The sequence below is a fragment of the Lepus europaeus genome, chromosome X, assembly GCF_033115175.1.
Source record: "Lepus europaeus isolate LE1 chromosome X, mLepTim1.pri, whole genome shotgun sequence".
NCBI lineage: Eukaryota > Metazoa > Chordata > Mammalia > Lagomorpha > Leporidae > Lepus > Lepus europaeus.
The window spans coordinates 59,390,226-59,417,428 of NC_084850.1; the positions used below are offsets into that span (position 1 = coordinate 59,390,226).

Consider the following 27,203-nt stretch of genomic DNA (forward strand, 5'->3'; position numbering starts at 1 on the left):
CTGTGGCATAGAAAGTTAAGCCTCCACCTGCAGCACCAGTATCTCATCTGGGTGCCAGTTCAAGTCCTGGCTGTTCTACCTCTGATCCAGCTCCCTGCAAATGCACCTGGGAAAGCACCATAAAATGGCCCAAGTACTTAGGTCCCTGCATTCACGTGGGAGACCTGGAAAAAGCTCCTGTCTCCTGGCTCCTGGCTTCGGCCTGGTCCAGCCCGAGCCACTGGAGAGTGAACCAGAGGATGAAATATATAGCACAAATTCTCTCTCTCTCTCTCTCTCTCTCTCTCTCTCTCTCTCTCTCTTCCTTCCCCTCTTTACTTCTCTCTATATATCACTTTCAAATAAATAAATCAATCTAAAAAAGTATCAAGCCTCATAATTTTGTGTTATCCCCCTATATTTTAATTCCTACAGAGGTTTTCTAACCCAAGATGCAATTTAAAATCATTGCCTTATTTCAGCAAAGTTACAAAATTTTTTAAATCTTAAAAAGCACAGAAAAAAGCATGGTCCAATTATGTTTAGAAAATCAGATTGTGAATAAGTAATACAAGGACTTACCTTCAATGACGATCACCTTGTTAAATTATTTTCCATGAAGTTAAAGATCTGTTGGGGACTGTATTGTGGTACATGAGGTTAAGCCACTAATTGGGATTTCTGAGTCACAGTGAGGCCAAGGTGCACCCAGGAGAAGAGTGGCCGCCGCCATGTGGAAGGGCTGGCACCGGTCGGGGGGGGAGGTATGCTGTCGTGCCCCCAACCTCTGCCGGGGCCCCTAGCAAGGACAGAGCCCCCAGAACTGGTCAGAGAGAGCAGGCTCAGGGCTGGAGCCCATGCCCAGACAGGAAGGGGTGAGAAGGCTCTGCTGACCAGGGTGGGTGGCCTGGGCTTGCAGGCTCCTGGGCTCCCCTTCCTCCCCATGCTTGTATCCAACACTGTGGCTCAGGAGGGATTGTGGGACCCTACCCTTTGTGAGAACCTTCCCTGGAGACCACAGGGCGCAACAGCCAGGGCTAGCCCTTACCCCTTGGGAATTCTGTGCCCTTTGCTGCTGATAACCAAAGAGCAGGGCAGTCCTTGACAGCAGCTCCAGCCCTGCCTCTCACCTGAGGCAGAAGGGGGTTGAGGCTTGCCAGAGCCCTCCAGAGCCCTCCAGGGATATGGAATCAGAAGATGGGGGTTACGGGGGACCACCCCTCCTGCTCTTCTGCTCAGGGCTGGGGACAGTCCAGGGACAATCAGCCCAAGAGTCTGAAAGCTGGCAAGTTGTAGCAACCACCACCCCCAATGCCAAACTAACAAAATAAAACAGGGGAAATGAAAAAATAAGGAGCGGGAAGACAAACTTTGAGTCTGATCCAGCTCTCTGCTAATCCCCCTGGGAAGTTAGCAGATGATAACCCAAGTGCTTGGGACCTAAAACCCAAGTGGAACACCTAGATGGAGCTCCTGGCTCCTGGCTTCAGGCTAGCCAAGCCCTGGCCATTGCAGCCATTTTGGCAGTGAACCAGCAAATAGAAGATCTCTCTCTTTCTCTCTCTGTCTCTCTTTCTCTCTCTTTCAAGTAAATAAATAAATAAATCTTTAGAAAATAGAAATATGTGTTTTTGTGGGCTTAAAGATATACTTTCAGATTGTTAAAACTAAAAGGATGGGGTCAGCACTGCCTGCAGCGCCAATATCCCATATGGGTGCCAGTTTGTGTCCCAGCTGCTCCTTTTCTGGTCCAGCTCCCTGATAATGGCCTTGGAAAGCACTGGAGGGTGGCCCAAGTTCTTGGGCTCCTGTGCCCACATGAGAGACCCCAGAGAAACTGATGGCTCCTGGCTTCAGATCGGCTCAGCTCTGAAGCCCTTTTATCTCTGTCTCTCCCTCTCTCTGTCTGTATCTCTACCTCTCAAATAAATAAAATATTTTTTAAGAAAACCTAAAAGGAAACTTGGTATCTTTCAATCTTTACATTTTACAAATGTGGATACCACTTGACCAATAGTAAAGGCTCTATATTTTTAATTATCAAATAACCTAATTCTCAATCCTCTATTCCCTTGACATCATACACTCTTAAGAAGTGATTATATTTTATGTCAATTTTAGAAGTTTGAATGTATTTCTGGAATTTATAATAAATTCAATTACCCTATTATACAGTTTTAATTGCGTACTTTAAGTTACTTAACTATAAGTAAGATTTGACTGTGGGGAATAAAAGAAAACCACCCTAAATTATCTAACAAAATAAAATCACCAGCAACAAATAACCACTGATAATGTTGCAACTTCTAAAAATATTCACTAAATGCCTGCTTTGCATAAAATCCTACATATGTACCATATAGGGTATAAAAATGCATTAGAGTGGTCAGCAAGGTGCATTGGTTTAAACTGCTGCTTGCAAATTCAACATCCCATCTCAGAGCACTGGTTTGGGTTCCAGCTGTTCTGCTTAAAATCCAACTTCCTGCTAATGTGACTGGGAAAGCAGCAAAGAGATGGCCCAAATACATGGATCCCTGACATTCATGTGGAAGATCACGATGGAGTCCTGAGCTCCTGGCTTTGGTCTGACCAAGCTGTGGCATCTGTGGCTATTTAGGAAGTGAACCAGCAGATAGAAGATCATTCTCTGTTTCTTTCTGTCACTCTGCCTTTCAAATAAATAAATCTTTTTTTTTTTAAAAAAAGTACATCCAGTCAGTCTCTGAGAGAGTTCCTTAAGAATGGCATGAGCATCAACAGGCTCCAATTATTTCAGTGTAGAACCAAATTTCATAAAATTCACTGGGGCCAGCGTTGTGGTGCAGCAGGTTAAGCTGCCACTTGCAATACAGGCATCCCGTATGAGAGCTGGTTGGAGTCTTGACTGCTCCACTTCCAATCCAGCCCCCTGTTAATACACCTGGAAAAGCAGCAGTTGTGGACCTGTCACCTACAGGGGAGACCCAGATGGGTCTCGTGGCTTTGGAGTTGCCCAGTCCAAGCCTTGCAGCCATCTGGGGAGTGCATCATCAGATGAAAGATAGCTCTCTCTTTCTCTACCCACCTCCACCTCTTAACTCTGCCTCTCAAATAAATAAAATGAATCTTTAATAAAATAATATTCATCGTGGTGGTCAGTTTAGAGTCAAGAGAAGCTAAGCTCTTCCTTATCACTGGGTTAGATTGATTAAAGTAATTTTTGTGTAGTACATGGTATCTGAAGATCTGGGTGACATTATAAGATAAGCAATTTTAAAAGATTACTCTCAATAGACTGTGAAGAATGCAATTGATCACATACTATTGTCAAATTTACCCCTAGGAGCCAGCATTGTGGCATAGCAGGTAAAGCCCCTGTCTGTAAGGCAAGCATTCCATATGGGCACCAGTTAGTGCCCTGGCTTCTCCTCTTCCAACTCATCTCCCTGCTAATGGTCTGTCAAACTAGCAAAAGATGGCAAAAGCGTTTGTACCCCTGCCACCCAAGTGGGACAGCAGGAAGAAGATCCTGGCTCCTGGCTTCATCCTGGCCATTGCGGCCATCTGGGGAGAGCACTGGTGGATGGAAGATCTTTTTCTGTCTTTCCCTCTCTCTCTCTAACTCTTTCAAAAAAACGTTAATAAAATTACCTCTAAATATTTCACAAGTCCACTTTCATTCCCACTGGCATCACCTTTGTTCAGAGTCTCATCATTTCCTACTTTGACTAGTACAATAACCACCTAACTGGTTTCCTAATCCCCCCACTCTCCTTTCCCAAATAATTCACGTAGCTACCAAAGTGATCTGTCTAGAAGTGTAATTCAGCTCCTATCAGTCCTGTTTGAAAGCTTCAGTAGGTCACTGCATTCTATGGAGCAGCCACATTACTTAATAGAACAACATAGAAATCTTCTTTTAAAAATATTTACTCATATTATTTATAGATACAATGATTTTTAACATTTTGCCATATTCGGTTCACATTAAATATTATATCCATACACATGCACACTATTTTTCATCAAAGTGGGAATATTAACATCATATAACATGGGATTCATGACAAGGATCACAAAAGAAAGGAGGATATAGTATTATGTAGAGAGTAAAATTCAGTGAATACAGTATTTTAACCATCTACCTACCAAAAGTATGACATATACACAGTTTAATTCTCTCTCTCTCTATATATATATATATATATATGACAAAACATGTGGAATTTGTCTGAGTCTGACTTATTTCACGTAGCATAAATATCTAAATATCTAAATTACCTAAATATTTGCAGAAAAAGCATTTGATAAAATATCATTTCATGATAAAAAAAAAATAAAACTTTAAAAATTGGATTTAGAATGAACATGCCTCGTCGGATCTAGTCCTGGCTACTCCTCTTCTGATCCAGCTCTCTGCTGTGGCCTGGGATAGAAGTAGAAGATGGCCCTAGGCCTTGGGCCTCTGCACCCGCGTGGGAGACCCAGAGCAAGCTCCTGGCTTCAGATCGGCGCAGCTCCGCCCATTGTGGCCATCTGCGAAGTGAACCAGTGGATGGAAGACCCCCCTACCCCGTGTCTCTACTTCTCTCTGTAACTCCATCTTTCAAATAAATAAAATAAATCTTTAAAAAGAATAGAATGAACATGACTCAACACGATGAAGGCTATATATGACAAGATTACAGCCAATATCATATTGAATGGGGAAAAAGTTTTAAGTATGTCCACTAAGATCTAGAACCTGCCAAGGATATCCACTCTCGCAACTTTATTCAATATAGTTCTGGACGTTTTAGCCAGAGCCTTTATCAAGAGAAAGAAATAAAATGTATACAAATCAGAAAAGAGAACATCAAAGTATCTCTGTCTACAGTTAACTAAATTGTAACTATATGAAAGCCAAAAGACTCTATCAAGACACTATTAAAACTGATAAGAGAATTCAGCAAATTTGCAAGGTACAAAATCAACACACAAAAATCAGTAGCATTGTATATACCTACAGTGGCCTTGCTTATAAAACCCTCCTTAAAAATCTGTTCACTATCCACCTCTCCAAAATCATCTAAAGTCCCTTCTTTCTACTTTAACACTACAAATAATAATCAGCTGATTTTTATTATAGCTCCTTGAATGCATCATGCTTTTTCATTCCCTCATGCAGATTTGTATGGGCTATTATCCTAAAATTGAAAGAAAGCTCTAGAATAGTTTCAAAGTAGAAAGGAAACCAGGCTGGATTTGGATTCTGAAAATAGAACTCTCAATATAGGCTAGAGAAGAGTGGACCGACCAGCAGATTATTTCAAGAGTCCAGGCAAAGGGTGATAGTAGTTTAGGCTAACATGGTAGTAGAAGAAGAAAAGTAGAAGAAGCATGACATCACCCGGGAAGACTACCAGGACACTCCAGCAAGGCCAGGTGGGAAAATACATTATACACATTCAGCAGCACTCTGTACTTCCTTTTAACAGCACTTGAGAAACATAGTTACTTGTATATATTCCCCCACTAAGCAGGCAACCATGCATTAGCATTCATTGCTATATCCATAGCACTTTGCACAATAGATACTACATAATATTTGTATAATTTGACCTAAATACTCTCACTTCCCTACCAACTACCTCCACTGTAATCATTGTTCTCTTTGTCTCTATGTTTTATCATATTTAAAGAATTCACATCTAAGAAATCACGCAGAGGTCCCCACTGTGGCTCAGTGAGTTAAAGACCCAGCCTGCGGCACCAGCATCCCATATGGGTGCTAGTGTTGAGTCCTAGCTGCTCCAGTTCTGATCCAGCTCACTGCTAATATGGTTAGGAAAGCAGTGGAGGATGACCCAAGGGCTTGGGCCCCTGCACCCACATGGGAGACCCCCAGCTTTGGCCTGGATCACTCCTGGCTGTTGTGGCCACTAGGGAGTGAACCAGTAGATGGAAGATCTCTCTCTCTCTCTCTCTGTCTCTCCTTCTCTCTCTCTGTAAATCTGCCTTTCAAATAAATAAATAAATAAATATTTTCTTTTTTAAAAAGAGACAATGTGGAATTTTTCTTTGTGTCTGGTTTATTTCACTTAACACATTTTCTCGCCTGTTCATTCATATTATCACAAATGGCATGATCTCCTTCATTTTAAACAAAATAATATCCCATTGTGCATAAATACACCACAATGTCTTTATCCCTTCTTCTAGTGAAACACTATCTTGGTTAGTGTGAATAATGCTGTATTGACTATGGGAAAGCAAATATCACAACAAGGTACTGATTGGTATTTAACCAAGGTGTTGGTATTTAACCAACAGAGCTATTGGTGGATCATATGATAATTACGTAGTTTGTTAGTAGTATCCATACTATTTTCCATGATGTTTTCACTAATTTATATTTTCAAATGCCGTGTAGAAGGTTCCCTCTTTTCTACATTCTGCCAACATTTGTTAACTTTTGTCTTTTTGATAACAGCTATTCTAACCTAACAGATGTAAAGTGATATTGTGCTTTTGATTTGCATTTCCACATTGGTTAGTGGTGTTGACCATCTTTGCATTTATCTATTGCTCATTTGTATGCCTTCTTTTCAAAAATGTATTTTCCGGTCTTTTGCCTGCTTTTAATCATCTACATTTTTTTATTATTTGTTTTGCTATTGAATTGTGAGTCCTTATATATTTTGGATCTTAACCCCTTATCAGATACACCGTTTGCAAATATTTTCTTCCAGTTTGTAGGCTTTCTTTTCATTTTGCTGATTGTTTCCTTTGCCATGTAGAAGCTGTTTATGTAACCCCAAATTATTTGTTTTTCTTCTGTTGCCTTAGCTCTTGGATGTCATTGTCAAGGCCAGTAACTAAGCTTTTTCTCTACATTTTCTTCTAAGAAAATCTAGGTCTTTGATCCATTTTTTAATTAATTTCATGTATGGTATACAAGTCCAATTTTATTCTTTTGAATATAGATATACAGTTTTCCTAGCTCCATTTATCACCTAAAAATTGCTAATTTTGTCTCTTTATTTTTATCAGAATTTGAAGTATATATTAAGCATTAATGGTTTGTTTTGTTGCTGCTCAAGGAACAACTCTTACATTTTGATATTTGTAATACTAGATTTTTGGTTTCAGAGAGATTATTTTTCTTAAAGAGAATGTTTATATCAACAACTTTTAATTATGCTTTTTAAACATAGGCATTTAATTTCCTAAACATCTTCAGAATTTATTGGAACTCTTTTTATATAAGAACTTTTGATAAAATGCATTCTATGAATAACCATAATGATAATAAACAATACTTATGATAGAATAAAAATGTCTCAGTAAAAAAGGGCTAACTATTTCATATATTTGTGTGTTTGGTTTTATTTAGAATTTGAACTTAATCTATAATTTTTGTATAGATGCAAGTTATTTTTCTAATGTTTTGATATCTGAATTATGCAGCATCATAAAATTAATTAGTCTGCTTAAATTATTTTCTGTGCTCTGGGTCAGTTTATTTACATTAAAAATTATCTGTTTCTTTCAAAAGCATCTTATTTATAATAAGAAAGGTCATAAAATAAGGAAATCCAAAGTCATTGTGTTATAAACCAGAGGTCATAGACTAGTTCCTAAAGCCTCACCAGAATTAATTTGAGTTACCTTTTGGTTAACTAGCCATTTACAAAAGCATTAACAGTATTAAAAGTACAAAGATATGCTTATAAAATGATCTTTTAATTACTCAGAATCTTTGTGATACCTAAGTCATAGGTTCATTTGTTTGGTTTCTAATCAAGAGCACATGTATAATGTGAGGACTAAAACTGTAAAGCTTTTTAAATAAAGGATGAAATTTGGGGGGGGGGATTTCTTGGTCAAGATGGAACAAGCACTAAGCATAAAAGGAAAAAAAAAACATGGTAAACTGAATTGCATTTAAAAATACATTACTGCTCATCCAAAAATGCAAAGAAGAAAACAGGAGAGCAAGCCACGGGTTAGAAGAATATGTTCATAGTGTATACACCTAAACATCTACAATACATTAAAGCCACTGTGCTAAGGGAAATAAACTGGTCACATAAAGACAAGCACGATGTGATTCCACTTTGATGAAGCAGCTAAAATAGCCACTTTAAGACAGAAGTAGCAGAATGGTGGTTTCCAGATGGGAAAGAGCTTTATGAAGAATTGTTGCTTAATGGATATAAAATTTTAAATATGCAAGATGAATAGTTGAGAGAGCTGATGTACAATGTAGTACCTATATTTAATAATGCAGCATTCTGCATATTAAAATTTGTTAACAGGGTAAATCACATGTTACCTGTTGTTAGAAAATAAAAATCACAAGGGGACACAAAGAAACTTGGGAGATATTGAATATATTATAACTGATTGCGACAGTTACCATATAGCTGTATGTATATTTCCAAATTCAACAAATCATATACATTAAGTATGTGTAGTTTTTAAAGTTATATCTATTATAATTCAATAAAACTGAAAATCAAAATAAAACAAAACTAGATTTTTAAATGGACAAAGAATTGAACAAGTTTCTGAAAGATATCTAAATAACTAATATACATATGAAAACATACTCATATCATTATACAAGAGGGAAATGCAAAGTGAAAACCACAATGAGGAAGTACTATGTACCCAGAGAATGACTAAAATTAAAGACACTGACAACAACAAGAGTCAGTGAACATTCTCACTGATTACTGATGGGAGTATAAAACAGAACAACCACTTTAGAAAAATATTTGGTACTTTCTATTAACATTGATCATAAATATATCTATTCTAGGTCTTAATAATTGAACTCCTGATATATATCCAAAGGCAACAAATACACAGAGCTTCTCTCTCCAAAAAAGTTTAATACAAGAAATAACAGCTTTATTCCTAATAGCCAAATACTGGATATAATCTCAGTGATTATCAACAGGAAAATGGGATAAATTGCTGTATATTTAAACAATGGAATATCATATAGTGACAAAAAAGAAGGAACAACTATGCATGTAACAATTAATTAAATAATTTTCCATCTACTCTGCTTATATATTTTTATCCAACATGGTCACACATTGTCCCTACTATGAATTTTCTGTTTTCTATATCTCTGAGCCCATTTATGGGTCAGTAGCTCATGTTTGCCCATATAACAATACACATTCAAACAAACAGATACCCTCTTATGATATTTATTTAGTGAGAAGATCATGTAAAATTCCTTCTATGGTATCACCCAAATAGTAGTGATATTAAATATGTTCCTTTCCTGTCTCAACCTTTCCATCTTTTGTTTTTCTTTTTCAAAACACCAGTATTTTAAAATCCTCTGTAATTCTGAAACACGTAGTTATGCATTGCTAAATGATGAGGAATGTATCATTAGGAGATTTCATTGTCATGGCAACATAGAATGTAGTTACACAGACCTACATGACATAGGTCAATCACTTGATCTGACTTCCTGATAACAACCAAGAGTCATGGTAAACATAAGCTATATAAGGCTGCCTGGCATGACACAGCATACTGTTTTACAGTAATTATTTTTATAAGAAATACACTCTAGAATAATTATAAAAAGTATAGTATTGTGAATTCATAAAACAGGAAGAGTCTTTTTATTATCACTATTGAGTGTTATGTACTACACATAATAGCATGTGCTGTGCTTTTACATGACTAGAAGCACAACAGGTTTATTTACACCACAAACCTGTGAGTAATGTGTTGTACTATGACCTTACCATGGCTATAATATCAATAGGCAATAGGATTTTTTCAACTCCGTTACAGTCTTATGAGACCACTGTCATATACATAGCCCACTAGTAACCCAAACATCATTTTACAGCACATGATCACATTTCATTGTAAATATAATTAAAATCCCACATTTACATTTACTATGAGCATTTCTACATTGCATTCTATTTTCCAAGCTTGCTCACTTACTGTGTGCTTGCTCTCCGTAAACATACACAAGTATATACACATACTTACATACACACATACCCCACACTAAACATAATCTTCATAACAATCTTGTGATATAGGAACTACAAGGATACTTCAAAAAGTTCTTGGAAAACAGAATTAAAAGATGTTTATTGTGGTGAAAAAATGTTTAAATCCATGAACAGTTTTTTTCCATAATGTATGCTTTCCATGAATTTTTGGAATACTTCTCATATTATTGGCCTCATTTCACAGATGAAGAAGCTGAAGTACAGCACAATTAAGAAACGTTCACTTTTGGTTTTGTTAACCTTTTTAAAGTTCTTATTTGGTGAAGTATTAGATCTTTTTAGTGTAATGTAAATTTAAAGTAAGTTATTTCAAAAACTAAAAAGAAAAAAAAAAGAAAGGTAGAAGGAAGGAGGGTAGAAGAGAGGAGGGGAATATCATTATGTTCTCAGAATTTTTTCTACACATCATATTGAATCTGTTAAAAATTAATTAAAATTAAAATTAAAAAGGAAAAAAGGAAATATTCCCAAGAGTATGCAGCCAGATACCTCGGAGTCAGAATATGCACAACTCTACCTTGCTATTCCAAATGCTTCAACCAAAGTGTACAATCAAGCTATTAGGAGTAAGAGATACTCTTTTATGTCTGCAAAAAATTGCTGTGTTTCTTTAAAGCACAAATTTAAAAATCCCAAACTGCCCAAGGTGGTTCAAAATGCCTCACAGTAACTCCCTCAAGAGGTTTCAACAGGATTTTAAGTAACAGAAACATAGATGCCATCCTTGAATTCTCAAGCTATGGAAACCGGTATTTATTCACAGATATGCTTTTAATACTAGAGAAATCTCCATTGACTATATTCCAGGTGTTCAATTTATATCAATTATGTTTTCTAATTATAGTCTCTGTTTTTTCATTAGCTCAGGATAGACTAGCATCCTCTTTGTTCGATTTGTTTGTCACTTAGTCTCTTATTCACTCACATAGAAAATATTCTTATGTGCTACCAGGTATTCAACAAATATTTGCCAAGTACCTGCTAGGTTAGGTATATAAATAGGTAGTGAGACATGTTAGATAACATAAAGTAAATTGTTTCCATGAATATACCGGTTACGGAGTATTGCAGCAACCAATTCCCCTCTATGCAGATGATCCATCACCTCTAAAAGTTGGATAATGACCTGTTCAGGAGGAAAAGAAGTCAATATTTACTATGAAAATCAATACTAAATACCCTATATTTATATTCTTATACATTTCAGGACTAGCTGGAAGGCAAAATATATGTCCTGTATCTAATAGTGTTCAAACTACCTCTTAAGAAATGGAACTCTTTTTAAAAAAAAGTGAAAGTCAAAATATATACAAAATTTCAATAGTGAGTAGTATTGACTAATAGTAAGTAGTATTGACTAAATTTCATATGGCATCATTAACTAACAATTATCAATGGAAAATCAACCAAATATATAGAAAGATAGATTCAACTGAGAATCAGAAGACCTGAGGAATCTATATGACATTGGGCTAGACAAGAAAAATCAGAAGTGGTTAGAAAATGCTTGCCCTCTAGCTACAGAGACAGTGGTAATTCCCATGTCACTAGGGGGAATGTGGGCCTCAGAAGCTAGTAGGTATGGCTCACAACCTGAGAAGTGGTTATACAAAGTACAGACTAGCAAGACATAATATTTTCAAATCTTAAAGACATAAAGTAGGGGGTAGGAATATGATTTTCTTGACCTTGCATGAAATTTTGATGATTTCTGTTTTTATGAGAAAAGAGCAAGAGAATTTGGGTAAATTGAACTACATGGAATATATTTTTGCTTATGTAATATATTTTCATATTGGACAGGTAAAGTATATTCTATTCATTTATTTAAAATATACTGGGGAGAAAATGTGTATTTTATTTAAATGTTTATTGCTAATAAAATCAATATGGCATATAATACATGAACAAAAAGCAATCATGTTTGGGGATGGCATTGTGGCTCAACAGGTTAAGCCACAACTTACAATACTGGCATCCCATATCATGAGCACTGGTACAAGTGCTAGCTGCTCCACTTCTGATCCAGTTCCTTGCTAATGAGCCTGTAAGTGGCCCAAGTGCTTGTGCCACCCACATGGGAGAACCAGATGCAGTTCCAGGCTCCTGACTTTGGCCTGGCTTAACCCTGGCCATTGCAGCATTTGGGGAGTGAACCAGGGATGGAAAGCTTCTGTCTCTCTCTGTCTTTCAAATATATAAATAAATAAATCTTTTAAAATGTATGCTATAAAGCTATGTCAAGACCTAAAATAATAAAGCAAAATGGAGGCGAGGTTATCCATTGTCCACAGACTTCTTTCCATTCCTTAATTTAAGAAAAATCCAGTAAAAGGATAAAAATATTCCATTTCTTATATTTTATAACACTGAAACTGAACAAATAATGCATAATTTGTTTATTTGGAGAATATTTCTGTCCTTATAAACCTGTTATTAGAAATAAAGAAACTGTAAAGCATCTCAAAATCAATTGTTGGATTAACTTTTTCATAAATCATTTTAATGTTTAAAGAATATTGAGATGTTGAAAATGTTAGCTTTGTTTATGCTTCACAACCTTTGGGGAGATGTTGCAAAAGAAATAACAACTGCATTTGGATTACTACTAGGAATCTAGTAACATGAAACTAATTCAAACTCTGTTTCACTGTATCTGTCATGGACCTTAGGGATATAGACCTCTAAACTAGCTATGCAAACCTTCTCTTAATCCTGCTATTGTTTTCATGTAGCCCTCAACGTGGTAGTGTTGGATGGTATGGGTACCACCCTTATGAATGATACTATTATCTCACAAGTGCATTACTTATAAGGGATGAGTTTAGCCCCCTTTAGGTTGCTCTCATTCTCTCACTCTCTCCTTCCTCTCAATGCCTGCTTCCTTTTCCCCTTCACCTTCTGCTGCTGCAAACAGTCCCTTGCCAGATGTTGGGGCCTTGATGTTAGACTTCTGAGTCAACAGAATTTGAAAAAAAAAATTCTTTTCATTGTAAATTAGCCAGTCTCAGGTATATCTGCTACAGCATCACAAACCAAGTGATACAGTACCCTCGCTGTGCTGAGATCTCTGACTCTGGGATAATATAACTCAAATTCTCCAGATAATAAACCCTCTGGTCCCCTGAAAACCAAGGAGTGGGCAACTAGACATGGGACGCCAGTCATTTATTATAAAGACCTTCAATGAATAAACTATGTTTTCATGATAAATTCTTGCCATCAGCACAACAGGTACCTCAGAATCTTGAGAAAGCAGAAGTTCTGTGGAAATAATTAGTTACTCTCATGAGTCCAGCAGAAGGAGATATGGAAGTTCTAACTTCCTTTGCTCTAAGCTCAAAATTAGTTTCAACCTTATAACTGCCAGTACTTCTACTTTGATCTCTTTGTGTTACTGAATCATTCTATTCCCTCACCCTTGTTTTAATCAGTGTAGGAAAGGAGAGGACATAAATGTATGTAATTGAATTTATATGGGATCTAATGAAAACTAGTCACAGAATTAAATATATGGATATGTTTATATTATACAAACTTAATGTTGCACATGTATATATTAAAGTTATGTCATGTGAGTATATTTATATATTAAGTATACATATAGATAGATCAAATATATATTAACACTGGTTGAAACATGGCAGGGAATTTGAAATAGACAGATTAGAAACCACTTCTGTTGTCAAAGCATGAGAGATAAAGAGCCCTGTCAAGGGTTACAGAGATACCCAGAGACAAGTGGGATTTATTGACTGAAATATCACTGACATATTAAAAGCATAAGGAGAAATCAAAGACAAATTCATAAAAGATTATTTAGTCAATGAGGTGATATCAAGTGAGACAGAATTTAAAGAAAGGTTTCACCTCACCCCAGTTAGAATGGCTATCATTCAAAAATTAAAAAACAATAAATGCTGTGTGGAAAAAGGTACCATAATCCACTGTTGGTGAGAATGTAAACTAGTACAACCATTATAGAAGACAGTATGGAGATTCCTCAGAAAGCTGAAAATAGATCTACCATATGATCCAGCCATTCCACTCCTGGGAATTTACTCAAATGAAATGAAACCAGTATATGAAAGAGTTATCTGTACCCCCATGTTTCTTGCAGCTCAATTCACAATAGCTAAGATATGGAATCAATCCAGATGTCCATTGGCTGGTGACAGGATAAAGGTGGTATAAATACATTATGAAATACTACTCAGCCATAAAAAGAATAAAAGCCTGTGTTTTTGCAACAGGAAACCATTGTGCTTAATGAAATAAGCCACTATCAAAAAGATAAATATCATATATTTTCTGATATGTGGCAGTTAATATACAATACAAAAAATTTATAGGAATGAAATGGTATTTTAGGATATGATTGTCATTTTTAGCCTCTGTTTACACTCTTGTGGAACTGTAGTCTTCCTACTTTTTACTTGTTGAATATTATTGTTAGTGGTGAATTAAGCCTGTGGTGATTAAAATCATGTCTTTGTAGAAACTGATGAAGAGAAGAGAGGGAGGGAGGGGGCTTGGGGGTGAGCAGGGGAGCAGGGGAATGAAGCAAATGGGGATGTCTTTTTGGACCTGTGCCTATGGAATGCATGAAATCCATGTTATTTATATTATTTTTTTACTTTTTTTAAAGATTTATTTTATTTATTTGAAGGACAGAGTTAAAGAGAGAGGTAGAGACAGAGAGAGAGGTCTTCCATCCACCGGTTCACTCCTCAGATGGCTGCAACAGCCAGGGCTGCACCAATCCAAAGCCAGGAGCCAGGAGCTTCTTCTGGGTCTCCCATGTGGGTGCAGGGGCCCAAGGACTTGGGCCATCTTCCACTGCTTTCCCAGGCCATAGCAGAGAGCTGGATTGGAAGAGGAGCAGCTGGGACTAGAACCTGTGCCCATAGGGGATGCCAGCGCTTCAGGCCAGAGCTTTAACCCACTGCGCCACAGTGCTGGCCCCTTCATTTAAAATTTAAAAAAATAAATAACTCAAAAACAAACCATAGCTTGATGTGAACATATGTATAAACCACAGGACACATTATACAGTGATAAAAACATACTAAAACTAACTGTTGTAACAGATGCACATAACTATGAATATACTAAAATTATGAAATTGTACATTGTAAATGCATGAATTTGATGGTAGATGAAAAATATCAATGCAGTTTCCAAAAACTAAAATTAATATAAAAATAAATTCAAAATACCAGTAATTTAAATGAAGACAGTATCAATATTACTGATTTTTTCTTATGCCTCAGGCTATAGCGTGGCTCAGCAGGCTACTGAAGCCATCTCGTGTATACCCAACGACAGCTTTTTAAATTGACCCCTTTTTAATTGTCAGTGTTCTTTTTAAATACTGGACTTCTGGGACTTTCAGGAATGACCTCAATTCATTCAACATTTTCTCAGAAACATATCTCTTGCAGAGTGGTGGTTACCAGAGGCTAGGAGGACTGCAACAGTAGGGTAAGAAATGGAGAGATATTGGTCAAAGAGTACAAAGTTGCAGGAGGAATAAAATATGAGTTTTAAAAAAGCAAACAACTCTTCACGATATTTCATTAGTAAGTGTAATATATAATAATAAAGTATTCAATAATAGAATCACAGCATCTACCAACGGTGGCAGAGAGAGTTTTGGTAACAAACCAACAACTCATGACAACTTGGGAAGTGCAAGGAAGACTGGACTGAAGACTACAGAGGAGATATCCCCAGGTCAGGAGAATTCAGTATGTCATGGCATCAACTGATATAACTCAAAAGGAATGGAGGCCACTGATATGTTAAATGGAGCTTCTAGGAGCAGGCATTTAGGAGCAGTTAAGATGACCACATCCCACATGAGAATACCTGAGTTTAATCCCTGACTCCAGCTCCTGATTTACCCAAAGGAAATTAAATCAGTATATGAAAGAGTTATCTGTACCCCCGTGTTCATCTCAGCTCAATTTACAATAGCTAAGATATGGAATCAACCCAGATGTACACCAACTGAACACTGGGTAATGAAATTATACACTATGTAATACTACACAGCAGTAAAAAAAATGAAATCTTGCTATTTGCAACAAAATGGATGTTACTGGAAACCATTATACTTAGACAAATAAGCCAGTCACAAAAGGACAAATAACATATAGTCTCTATGAACTGTGGTAACTAATAGGGTACTCAAAATGTAATATATAGGAATGAAACTGATACTCTGAGATACAATGACTTTGAACATCCCTTGCCTTGACTGTTAGGGAACATTGTTCTTGTTTATCATTGTTCTTTATTCTTTTTTTTCTTTGTACTAACTTGTGAACTCTACTTGGTGTAGGGTTAAACTTATGAGTATGAAAATTAACTGAAAATTGATCTCTGTAAAAAGAGGGAGGAGGAAGAAATGTGGGAGTATGGGTGGGGGGAAGAAAGAGGGGGAAGAAATATCATGTCCCCAAATCTGTATATATTAGATGCATGGACTTGTATTCCTTAAACAAAATAAATTTTAAAAATATTTATTTTATTTATTTGAAAGGTAGAGTTACAGAGGGATAGATATAGAAAGAGATCTTCCATCAAGTGGTTCACTCCATAAATGGCCACAACAGCCAGGCCTGGGTCAGGTCAAAGTCAGAAACCAGGAACTCCATTTGTGTCTCCTACATGGATGCCAGGGGCCCAAGCACTTGGATCACTTTCCACTGCCTTCCCAAGCACATTAGCACAGAGCTGGATCAGAAGTAGAGTAGCAGAACTCGAACTAGTGCTTCAGTTGGGGATGCTAGTGTTGCAGGTGGCAGCTCAACCCCCTGCAGCAGAATATCAGCCCTACTGCTAATCATTTTTATTACACATTCCCAGCCACTACTCACCTACCATCAAAGGTCATTTACTGTTTTATATATACATATATATATAAATTTACACACACACATCACACATGTATACATATATATATATATATATATATACAAACTATATAAAGGCTTTATATCATCGTCAATTAAAATATTTCTCTATTCCCTCCTTAATTTCATATTGCTAATTATAAAAGGTGGGTTTAAACCTTTGCTTTAAATTTGCATTTGCAGGAGAAAGAGTTCAATTGCAAGTGTATAAAACCCCAAGGCATACATTTAGAATTTCCTTTTCCTTTCAAAGTTCAAGACTGGCACTTGAAAAGCCCCTGTTCTCCAGACTACAGAAAGAAGGCTGGCAAGCCAGCAGAGAACTTCACAGCCCCTGCAGAGATATGGGACCTACCTACCATTGCTACTAGGGCCACTTGCACTTAATTCTCTAGTTACTCTATGAAGGACAAAGAATAGTTTACATAAGAAGCTTTTGGGGCTGGTGTTGTGGCATAGCCAGTAAAGCCACTGCCTGTGACCCTGTGACACCAGCATCCCCTATGGGCACCAGTTCAAGTTCTGGATGCTCCACTTCTGATCCAGCTCCCTGCTAATGGCCTGGGGAAAGCAGCAGAAGATGGCCCAGGTACTTGGGGCCCTGTACACATGTGGAAGACTCAGAAGATGTTTGTGGCTCCTGGCTTCGGCCTTGCTCCACCCTGGCCACTGTGGCCATTTAGGGAGTGAACTGGCATAGAGAAGATCTCTCCCTCTCTCTTTCTTTAACCTTGATTTTCAAATAAATAAATATTTTAAAAGAAGTTTTTATCAAAGTGGGTAAACATTAGAAGAAAAAGGGTAGGGAGAAATAAAAGAAAAAGTATTTTAAAAATTTTTCTTCTTGGCCAGCACCACAGCTCAATAGGCTAATCCTCCACCTGCAGTGCCGGCACCCCGGTTCTAGTCCCGGTCGGGGCGCCAGTTCTGTCCCGGTTGCTCTTCTTCCAGTCCAGCTCTCTGCTGTGGCCCAGGAGCACAGTGGAGGATGGTCCAAGTGCTTGGGCCCTGCACCTGCATGGGAGACCAGGAGAAGCACCTAGCTCCTGGCTTTGGATCAGCACGGTGCGCCGGCCACAGCGCGCCAGCCGCAGCGGCCATTGGGGGGTGAACGAACAGAAAAATGAAGACCTTTCTCTCTGTCTCTCTCTCCTTCACTGTCCACTCTGCCTGTCAAAAAAATATAACAAGGGGTCATGAAAATATGTTATCTTTGATAAGCTCATGAAAGTCATAGATTTCTGCTGTGTCAAGCTTGTGTAATCAACATGGTATCACATTGAAGAAGAGAGGTGTAAGGTACTTCTAACAAGAAATGAGAGAAATGAAGAAAAACCTTTAGCAAATCACCTAAGAGACAGAGGTGAAGGCTGCTTCCTCTTCACAATTTACAAAACCTATCACAGAAAGGCCTGTGCATATGGTGTGATGGAAGGGTCCAACTTCATTAGGCCAATCAATTGTTTTTAACATAAAAATGAAAATGTACAACATTTTATAATACAGTGTGTAAAAGGAACCAATTTTGCAGTAACTTCATCTAATCAAATTGCAGTAAACAAAAAAGTAAAAAAAAAGGGGGGGGGGAGCTTAGATGTTACAAAGTTCAAAAAAATGTATGTTAGTCACTGACAACCCAAGTCCTTCATGTACAATGCTAAACAAGCATGACAAAATGGTTTTGAGCATGCAAACAATCAGAAGGGGACAGGGAAAGAGCCACGGTAAGGCAGACTGATACCGCTAAGACTTATCACAGCTGACACCAACAGAACGAAGTAAATCAGAATAGGCAGTTAGATGAATATAAGAAGAGTCCACAATCTGAGCTCATATATTACAGATGTGAACAGTTCTGCAAGTCTCCACAGATCCCACTGCTTCTAAAATACTCTGCAATAACATTTGTAAAGATGGTTGTGAGAAAGCACAGAAAGGCATTCAACTGCAATACTGAATTTGAAAAATACATTGAGGTTGAGTGGGTAAATTCCACTATTTATGCAAACAGTAATCTAGGATGGCTTATTTATCAAGGATTCAAAAAATTTGAGGTTTTACCTGTTAAAATGACCTGTTAAAGTGACCTGTTAAAATCTTCACTGTTTTTCACACATCATTTTCACTTAAAAAGCAAATTCCTTAAAGCCATATCAATCCTGCTATTAAAGTCAATGGTTAGCATGAATATTAGGAAATTTGGCAACTTAAAATAATCAAAAAATCCTTCCACATTACTGTAGAAACACATTTTAATTAATAAAACACATTTCAAAGAAGCTTGTTGTCTAAATATTCAGCACAAGTAGTAGAAATAATATAGCAAAGAGTATGAGTATTAGGATATAATATCTTTTCATCTCATCTCATCTCTCGCTCGCTCTCTCTCTCTCTCTCTCTCTCACACACACCAACTTGTCTCCAAGCAAGCTTGCTTCAGCCTCTCAATCCTATCAATGAAATATTCTAAACTGTCCCTCTGGACACTATTAATCTATAACACCTGAGTTATCAAGTAGTATAATGGAATAGAATAGTACAAAGAGCACAGGTTCAAATTCTAACTCAAGCATTGAACTGTGTGGCCCTGAGCACTTAATTTTCATCTATAAAACAGAAACAGAAAAGCATCTACACTTAACATCTATCATAAAATGCTAGCGATACATATTTTACAGCATATCCGCAAAGAAGAACGCATTGCATAGGACATTAGGTACACAAAGAACAGTCAACAGTCACTACCTTCAAAGAACTCAATCTCAAGGGAGTAGACAATAATTAAAATAAAGCATATAAATGCTATGAATAAAGGTATGCATGCCATGAAACACAGAGGATCAACATATTTATCCCCAACAGGTTCATAGAGGACAATTCTCCAGTGTCTTAAAAGAAGTTAGACAAACAAAACAAAGGCTATAATAATATCCCTTGAGGGACAATTAGGGTTAATCCTTGTGACATGGCATAGTCCTGAATTGGAGGTACCATAATTTGTAAACTATAAAGTACTATATGCACACTATGGAGTGCAAAATCATTGTGAAAGCTCAAATGCCCCCAAATCTCTCCCTCATCCATCAATAAGGCAGCCTAAGACTCCCACAATAAAGATCCATTCCCAAACATGCCATCACATCCAATTTGAAAATGCAGATCATATCCAAAAATGGAAGCAGATGAAGAGGAAACTAATTGCTACATAATTATTCAATTAGGATTTCACCTAATCCTCATAACAACTCAACAAGGAAGGTATTACTACCTTCATTTTACAGAAAAAGCAGCAAGGAATTCTCAGGGTTATTCAGTGTACCCAAGGTCATAAATCTTAAGGGGATGATCAGGATTCTAATCTTGAAAACCAGAAGTATAACCACTAAATTACACTGTTGTCCTACACCAACATGGAAGAAATAGATATTAAGCAGATCAGTCAGACTCTGTGTTAGTTTGCTGGCGCTTCCACAACAAAGTATCACAGACTGAGTGCCTCAAAGAACAGAATCAAGGTGTTAACAGGGTTGGTTTCGACTACAAGCAAAGGCCATCTCCTTTGCTTGTAGATGACTGCTTTCTCCCAGTATCTTCACATCACCTTCCTTCTGTACCTGATACCTTATTTCTTCTTAGAGGACAGCAGTCACATTGAATTAGAACCCTCCCTAAAATACTCTGTTCTCCAAATACAGCCACACTTGGGATACATGGGACGGATTTCAACACATGGATTTTGCAGGGCAGCCTACAACAGTCACACTGCAGAAGAGAGACTTCTTGCAAGAGAAGATGGGGATGGATATTAAATGTTTCTAAGTCATAAATGAAATTCCCAGAGGCTTTCTTAAGAAATGCAGTCATATACTTACCACAAGGTACAACCAATGAGTCAGTAAGCACTACCTCTGAAAATGTGTTTTTTTTTCTTTTTAAAAATGTTTTTTATTTATATAAAGGGAATAAATTTCTGCATTTCATATATACAGCTTTAAGAGCAGAATGATGCTTCCTACCCTACCCTCCCTCACTCCCACCCTCCTTCCCCCTTCCTTTCTTATTTTTCTTTTAATTTTTACAAGGACATACTTCCAATTTACTTTATAATCAGAAGCTTAACCCTGCACTAAATAAAGAATTCATCAGGTAGTAGGTAGAAAGATCACTGCTCCTCAAGAGTGTAGACAAGGGTTATAAACAATCATCAAATCTCAAACTGTCAATTTTGCTCATATACATTACATTTTGGGGGGACAAACCACTACCACTGGGTGGGCAGAAACCAGAGTCACAAAGTACATGGATCAGTCCCATAAAATAAACAATGGCCTCATCCCAGAAGGAAGGTAATTCCTGAGAGTAACACAGCACAGACATCAAGAACACTACTGTGAATACTAATAGAGGTAGCTTTTATGAGAGAAAAGCCTAGTAACTTAAGGCAAAGTCTCTATGGAGATAGAAGCTTGAATCAAACAGACATTGTCTCAAGATTAAAGGATGAATCCACTCTATTCTGTATATAGTACAATTTAACCTATTCACTAAAAAGGATTTTAGTGTACAATAATGCAGTTACTGCAAAAGCAATGAAATCTCTGAGAAAAAGTCATAGAGGCTATTACCTTTAATTGACTGCAAATAAAATATTATTAAATTAACAGAAGCACACAAACCATATGAATCTCAATAGAATTTTCTTTATTTCTGATTATGGCAATTTGATGTTTTTAAAATAAATATTTTTAACACTAAGGAACATAAGATGTGAAGGACCATATTGTAAGTATTTTGTGGTTGCCTGCTATTTTTCAATCATCTGTGAGCAGAGACATCTATTGTCTAGCTAGTTTCATTGTTTCTCTTTTTAATTCATAACCAATTTCTCATCATGCAGCGATGAGCATGGTCTTAAAGGTTTTTTGAAGTATAAGGAACATAAAACACGCCTCTAGGTGGTGGTATTTCAAAACATACTTTCTGTGATACCTCACCAGTAGCGTGTCCCATATCACAACATGGCCCAGAGTCATTTGTAAGAATATCACACTTCCTTATTTTCTCCAATTTTTAAGAGTCTGTAGTGTATCCTAGTATATCTTCTCTACTTCAAACAGCTTCTTTCTCATCATATACAGATAAGTATAGTATAGTATACTACTACTTATTATTTGTATTTAGCGGTCCTCATATACCAGCAATTTTTCATTTTCCATGAATTTTTATACATAATTATCTTTCTTTTTGTAAACCTAAACATACTCCTTAGATGCAAGTGCAAGTATTAACTACTTCATTACACTTTCTAGTACAACTAGGGACTAGGGCATCAACAGCTACATCATGAAATATTTACTGCTTTTTATACATTGCATTCATTTAGCATGTAAATTATAATCATTATATCATATTCTATTATTTGTATATGTGGGTTACATTATCTATGAACTTTATTTCCCGTTAATTAAATAAAGTGTTACAAGTATAACAGATTGAGATAGAGTTGGGAGGGAGAACCACATGAAGACACACAAAGACCCAAACCAGGAGAACACACAATCTGCCTCTGAGTCTGGAAGAGGAAAATCAAAATATTCTTTATTACTAGTCCTCTGCATAAACAGAAAAATAGAACTAAGGCACTATAGGCCAGGCTTTGGAAGTACAGAAATTGAAGAAAAAAATAGAGAAGTGGTTTTTAAGAAACCCAAAAATTATCCATGAATATGCAAAACGGACTCCTGGTGAAGCTTTTGGAGCTAACTCTGCAGCAGCTACAGCATCAGGAGTAAGAGGGCTTAGAAGACATGAAGAGAGACTAGTTAGAATTTCCATCCCGAAAGCTTACCAATAAGCTGAATTTGATTATCAGATTATTTCATTACATAAAGTCTATGACTCACATAACATGCTCATAACTACAGTATGTATATCAACTAGCCTATACTCATACATGTGATAAACTTCAGAGAATTGGGAAAAGGAAGCTAAGGAGTCACAGGGAATTCAATGTCTAGAGGCCATAATACTAAGGGTTTGGCTTCAGGAGAAGAAAATTCTATACTTAAGAAGCTCCCCTTCCTGCTCCAAAGAGAAAAATGTTAGAAGCACTGAAAGGAATCGTTGAGGACAACTGGTTCAGCCCATTAACTCTAAGTGTGTTTCATTTTCCCTAGGCTAGGCCAATATCTGGGGCAGTAACTAAGGGTTATTTTTCTTTTTTTAATATAAAACTTTGATTTAATAAGTACAACTTTTGGATTATAGCAGTTCTTCCCCCCATAACAATCCTCCCACCCACAAACCATCCCACCTCCTACTCCCTCTCACATCCCATTCTTCATTAAGATTCATTTTTAATTATCAGTGAGTACTTCTAAAACAAAATGCTGAGAGAAGTTGGGGCAAAACTCTGATGCCTGATGCTTAAAGTATGTCATGCTATATTAGTTTGTCCCTAGAAAAGACAGCTTCCAAAGGAACAGTCAAACCAATAAAGAACTAAAACAGAATGATCTTGCATCCTCCTGTTATGCCCTGAAAAATAGCAGCAAAGGGAACTCTGGAATATCAAGCTCATCCACATGCCCAGTTCCTCTAATTTTAAAAAGGTCACAGTGAATATTAATAAAGCACTAAGTTAGATTCATTTTATATAATATCAATCTTAAGGTAAGAGCCAGAGAGACCACATTTGATCAGATTGCCTATGAAAATAGCACATACTGCTAAAATTTTAACACATAAATTTTTTACCATGCAAAGACAAAAATTGGTTGTTTTGTTAATTACACTCTAGCTGCATTTTAAATTTTATAGAATATGTCTGAAGATACAATGAGCCAAATGACCATTCATTTTAATTTTATTGACCAAAGTCATTGATAGGTTATTATGTAAACAGCATTAACTCACAGGAAAAAAAATCATGACTATTCCAAGGGTAGTTTTGCCTTTACATTATCAATACTAGAAAACTTAAATTTGTCTTATGTAACTATTACATGAAGAATTTGTCACGAATATCTGACTTCAACAATTTCTAAAGCATGTTTACTCAGATTTTTCATATTAAAAATGTCTTTCAAAATAGGGTTTAAGATATACATGGAATGCTTAAAATAATTGCATTATACTATTCAACCAGTTTTTATTTCTTCTTCCTGTTTTTTCAGAGTGAAAAAGAAAAGTCAGCTCCCCTCCATTCAGCTTGCATTAATGTTTAGTATATAAGGTTAACAAACAGGTCCTTCCAAACTGAAGAAGCTCCCTTTATTTTAAAATATTGTTTCACCCTTTTAATGACCTCTGAAAAATCCAGTTGCTTAAGGGACTAACATTAGATGACTGATGTGACTCTCTGTTTGCTCAAGATATGCAAAAATGGCTGCCACACATTTGACAGTGATACTGGGTTTTAAGTATGCAGACAAGAAAATGAGCTGGAGTCCTACTTATAGCCTCCTCCAGAAAGGCTTGATAAGCTCTTCATACTCTTGGAAAGCAGAATGGGGAGAGAAGAGACTCTCAAGTCACGCAGACCTAAACTTAAATTCCAGCCTACTCACACATTGGCTGTCTCCCCTAATTTTTCCATTGGTTTTAACTTTAATCAATTTAATTTTTAATTAAATTTTGACATTGGTTTTAATTTCTTCTTCATTTTTTATTTCTTCATTGGTTCTGGGATACCAATACCTACTTCTTAAGGGGCCTGAATCACAATAAAAAATGTTAAACATCTAAGTATAAAAGTATTAAATATTAGTCTCCTATCTTCTCTTCCTGATTTGAAGTCAACTTTGACTTTTAATATATCTCTATGAAAACTCTTCACAGGTAAATTTTTAGCATGTCCAATATTTTAAATATTAATTTTCTTTAATCTTAAACTCTCTCAACTGTTGGATCCAACCACAGGCATTCTGGATGTGGCTATTTGTCATCTTTAAAAACAAAGAATACTTTGTTTAGTGGGTACTGTCACACAGTAGGTTAAGAAACTGCTTGGGACACAAGCATCCCATGTTGAAGTGCTGCTGGAGGATCAGCTATCTTTGGTCCCTGTCACCCCCATGTTGGAAAACCCTGATGGAGTTCCTGGCTCCCAGCTTTGTACTGGATCAGCCCTGGGTATTGTGGGTGCTTGGGAAGTGAACCAGTGAATGGAAGATATCCCTCCTGTGTGTCACTCTACCTACCTATTTATTTGAGAGGTAGTTACAGAGATAGAGAGGGAGAAACAGAGAAATGTCTTCCATCCACTGGTTCACTCCCCATATCGCCGTGGTGGCCAGAAATGAGCTGATCCAAAGCCACGAGCTTCTTCCAGGTCTCACACATGGGTGCAGGGACTGAAGCACTTGGTCCATCTTCCACTGCTTTCCCAGACCATAAGCAGAGAGCTGGATCAAAAGAGGACTAGCCAAGACATGAACTGGCACCCATATGGGATGCCAGCACTGCAGGTGGAGGCCTAGCCTACCATGCCACAGTGCCAATCCCCTCAAATAAATAAATCTTTTTTAAAAAAAGGAATACTTTGTGATCAAGGTATATGACTAAATATTTATGTACTATGTAAGTTTGATTTTTTTCAATTAAGGGATAAAAAAAGAAAAATTATTCCGTGATGACCCCATGACTTTTTCTGGCTTTGTAATCCCTTAGTTTTTGTTTTCTTAATAATAAGTCTGTTGTAATTTTTTAATTTTTAAAATATTTCAAATGATATGAAAAAGCACAAGAATTCAATCAACACACATATATTTGACAATTTTTAATATTCTGTCATATGCACTTCATATGTAAATATCATCTATACATACAATTTTTCTTGAAAGCAGGCATGGAAATGTTACTATCACATAATGTGGGATTCATGACAAAGATCATGCAGTGAAGAAAGAAGGATATTGCTATAATTCAGTGAAGACATCTATAAATTTCCATATATCAAATAATACAGCACTGCACATTTTTATGCTATACATATGTTATCATCTACATATGACAGAAAACAAGTATCATTTGTCTTTCTGTATCTGGTTTTTTTATTTAGCATAATGATCTCCAATTCCACCCACTTTGTTGCAAATGTCAAAATTTCATTCTTTATAATCGTTAAGTAATATTCCAGTGTATTTATAATGTATTTTCTTTATCCACTCATCCATTGATGGATGACTGATTCAGAATCTTTGCTATTGTGAACAGTGCTGCAATAAACATGGAAGTGCAGGAGTCTCTCTCATACTACACTGATTTCCTTTGGACATATTTGCAGATGTAAGATATCTTGGTTATACAGATTCATTTTAGTTTTTTGAGAAATCTTCATATTGTTTTCCATGGTGGCTGTACTAATTTGCATTCCCACCAACAGTATATTGAGAGTCCCTTCTCTCCACATCCTCACCAGCATTTGCATTGTGTTTTACTTTTTTATAGTAGCCATAATAACTGGAATGAGATGACACCTTTTTGTGGGTTTTATTTGCATTTCACTGTTGGCTACTGATAATGATCATTTTTTCATGCATTTAATGACCATTTGTATTTCTTCTTTAGAAAATCTTTTATTCAGATCCCTTGCCTATTTGTTAACTTGATTATTCTGTTGTTGATTTTCTTGAGCTCCTTATAAATTCTGGATAGGAATCCTTTATCAGTTATACATGTGTAGATTTATATCTGGGTTTCTATTGTGTCCCATTTATTTATGTGTCTTTTGTATGATTTAATTTTTATTTATTTGAAAGGCAGAGTCACAAAGAGAGAGAAAGAGATTATCCATGTACTGGTTCACTCCCCAAATGATCACAATGGGTAAGGCTTAGCCAGGCTGAAGCCTGGAGCCAGGGGCTTCTTCAGGGTTTCCATGTGGGTGCAGGGGTCCAAGGACTTGGAGCATCTTCTGCTGATTTCCCAGGCCATAGCAGAGAGCTGGATTGGCAGTGGAGTAGCTGTGTATGAAATCAGCACTATATGGGATGCTGGCATCACAGGCAAAGGCTTAACCTGTTACACCAGAACATTGGCCACTTATGTGTCTATTTCTATGTCAGTACCATACTGTTTTTGTTATGAAAGCCCTGTTATATGTCTTAAAATTTTGTAAGGTAATGCCTCTAGTTTTGTTTTTATTGTTCAAGACTGTGTTGCCTATTCGGGGTTTTTAGTATTTCCAAATGATGTTTAGAATTTCTTTTCTAATTCTGTGAAAAATGTCTCTGGTATTCTGTTGGGGATTTATTTGAATCTGTAAATTGTTTTAAGT

General features: G+C 36.7%; 1 protein-coding gene across 4 annotated transcripts in view; it reads right to left on the reverse strand.

Moving 5' to 3' along the window:
* The window catches only part of KLHL13 (kelch like family member 13), a 182,254-nt gene that overhangs the window by 102,535 nt on the left and 52,516 nt on the right, over window positions 1–27,203 (reverse strand). The window contains exon 2 of one of the 4 annotated variants that reach the window (XM_062183167.1): window positions 11,057–11,130. The exons of the other annotated variants lie outside the window; for them this stretch is intronic. Within the exon in view, the coding sequence (XP_062039151.1) occupies window positions 11,057–11,106 (50 nt within the window). The 5' untranslated portion in view covers window positions 11,107–11,130. The remainder of the gene's footprint in view (window positions 1–11,056; window positions 11,131–27,203) is intronic. 4 annotated transcript variants of the gene reach the window in all.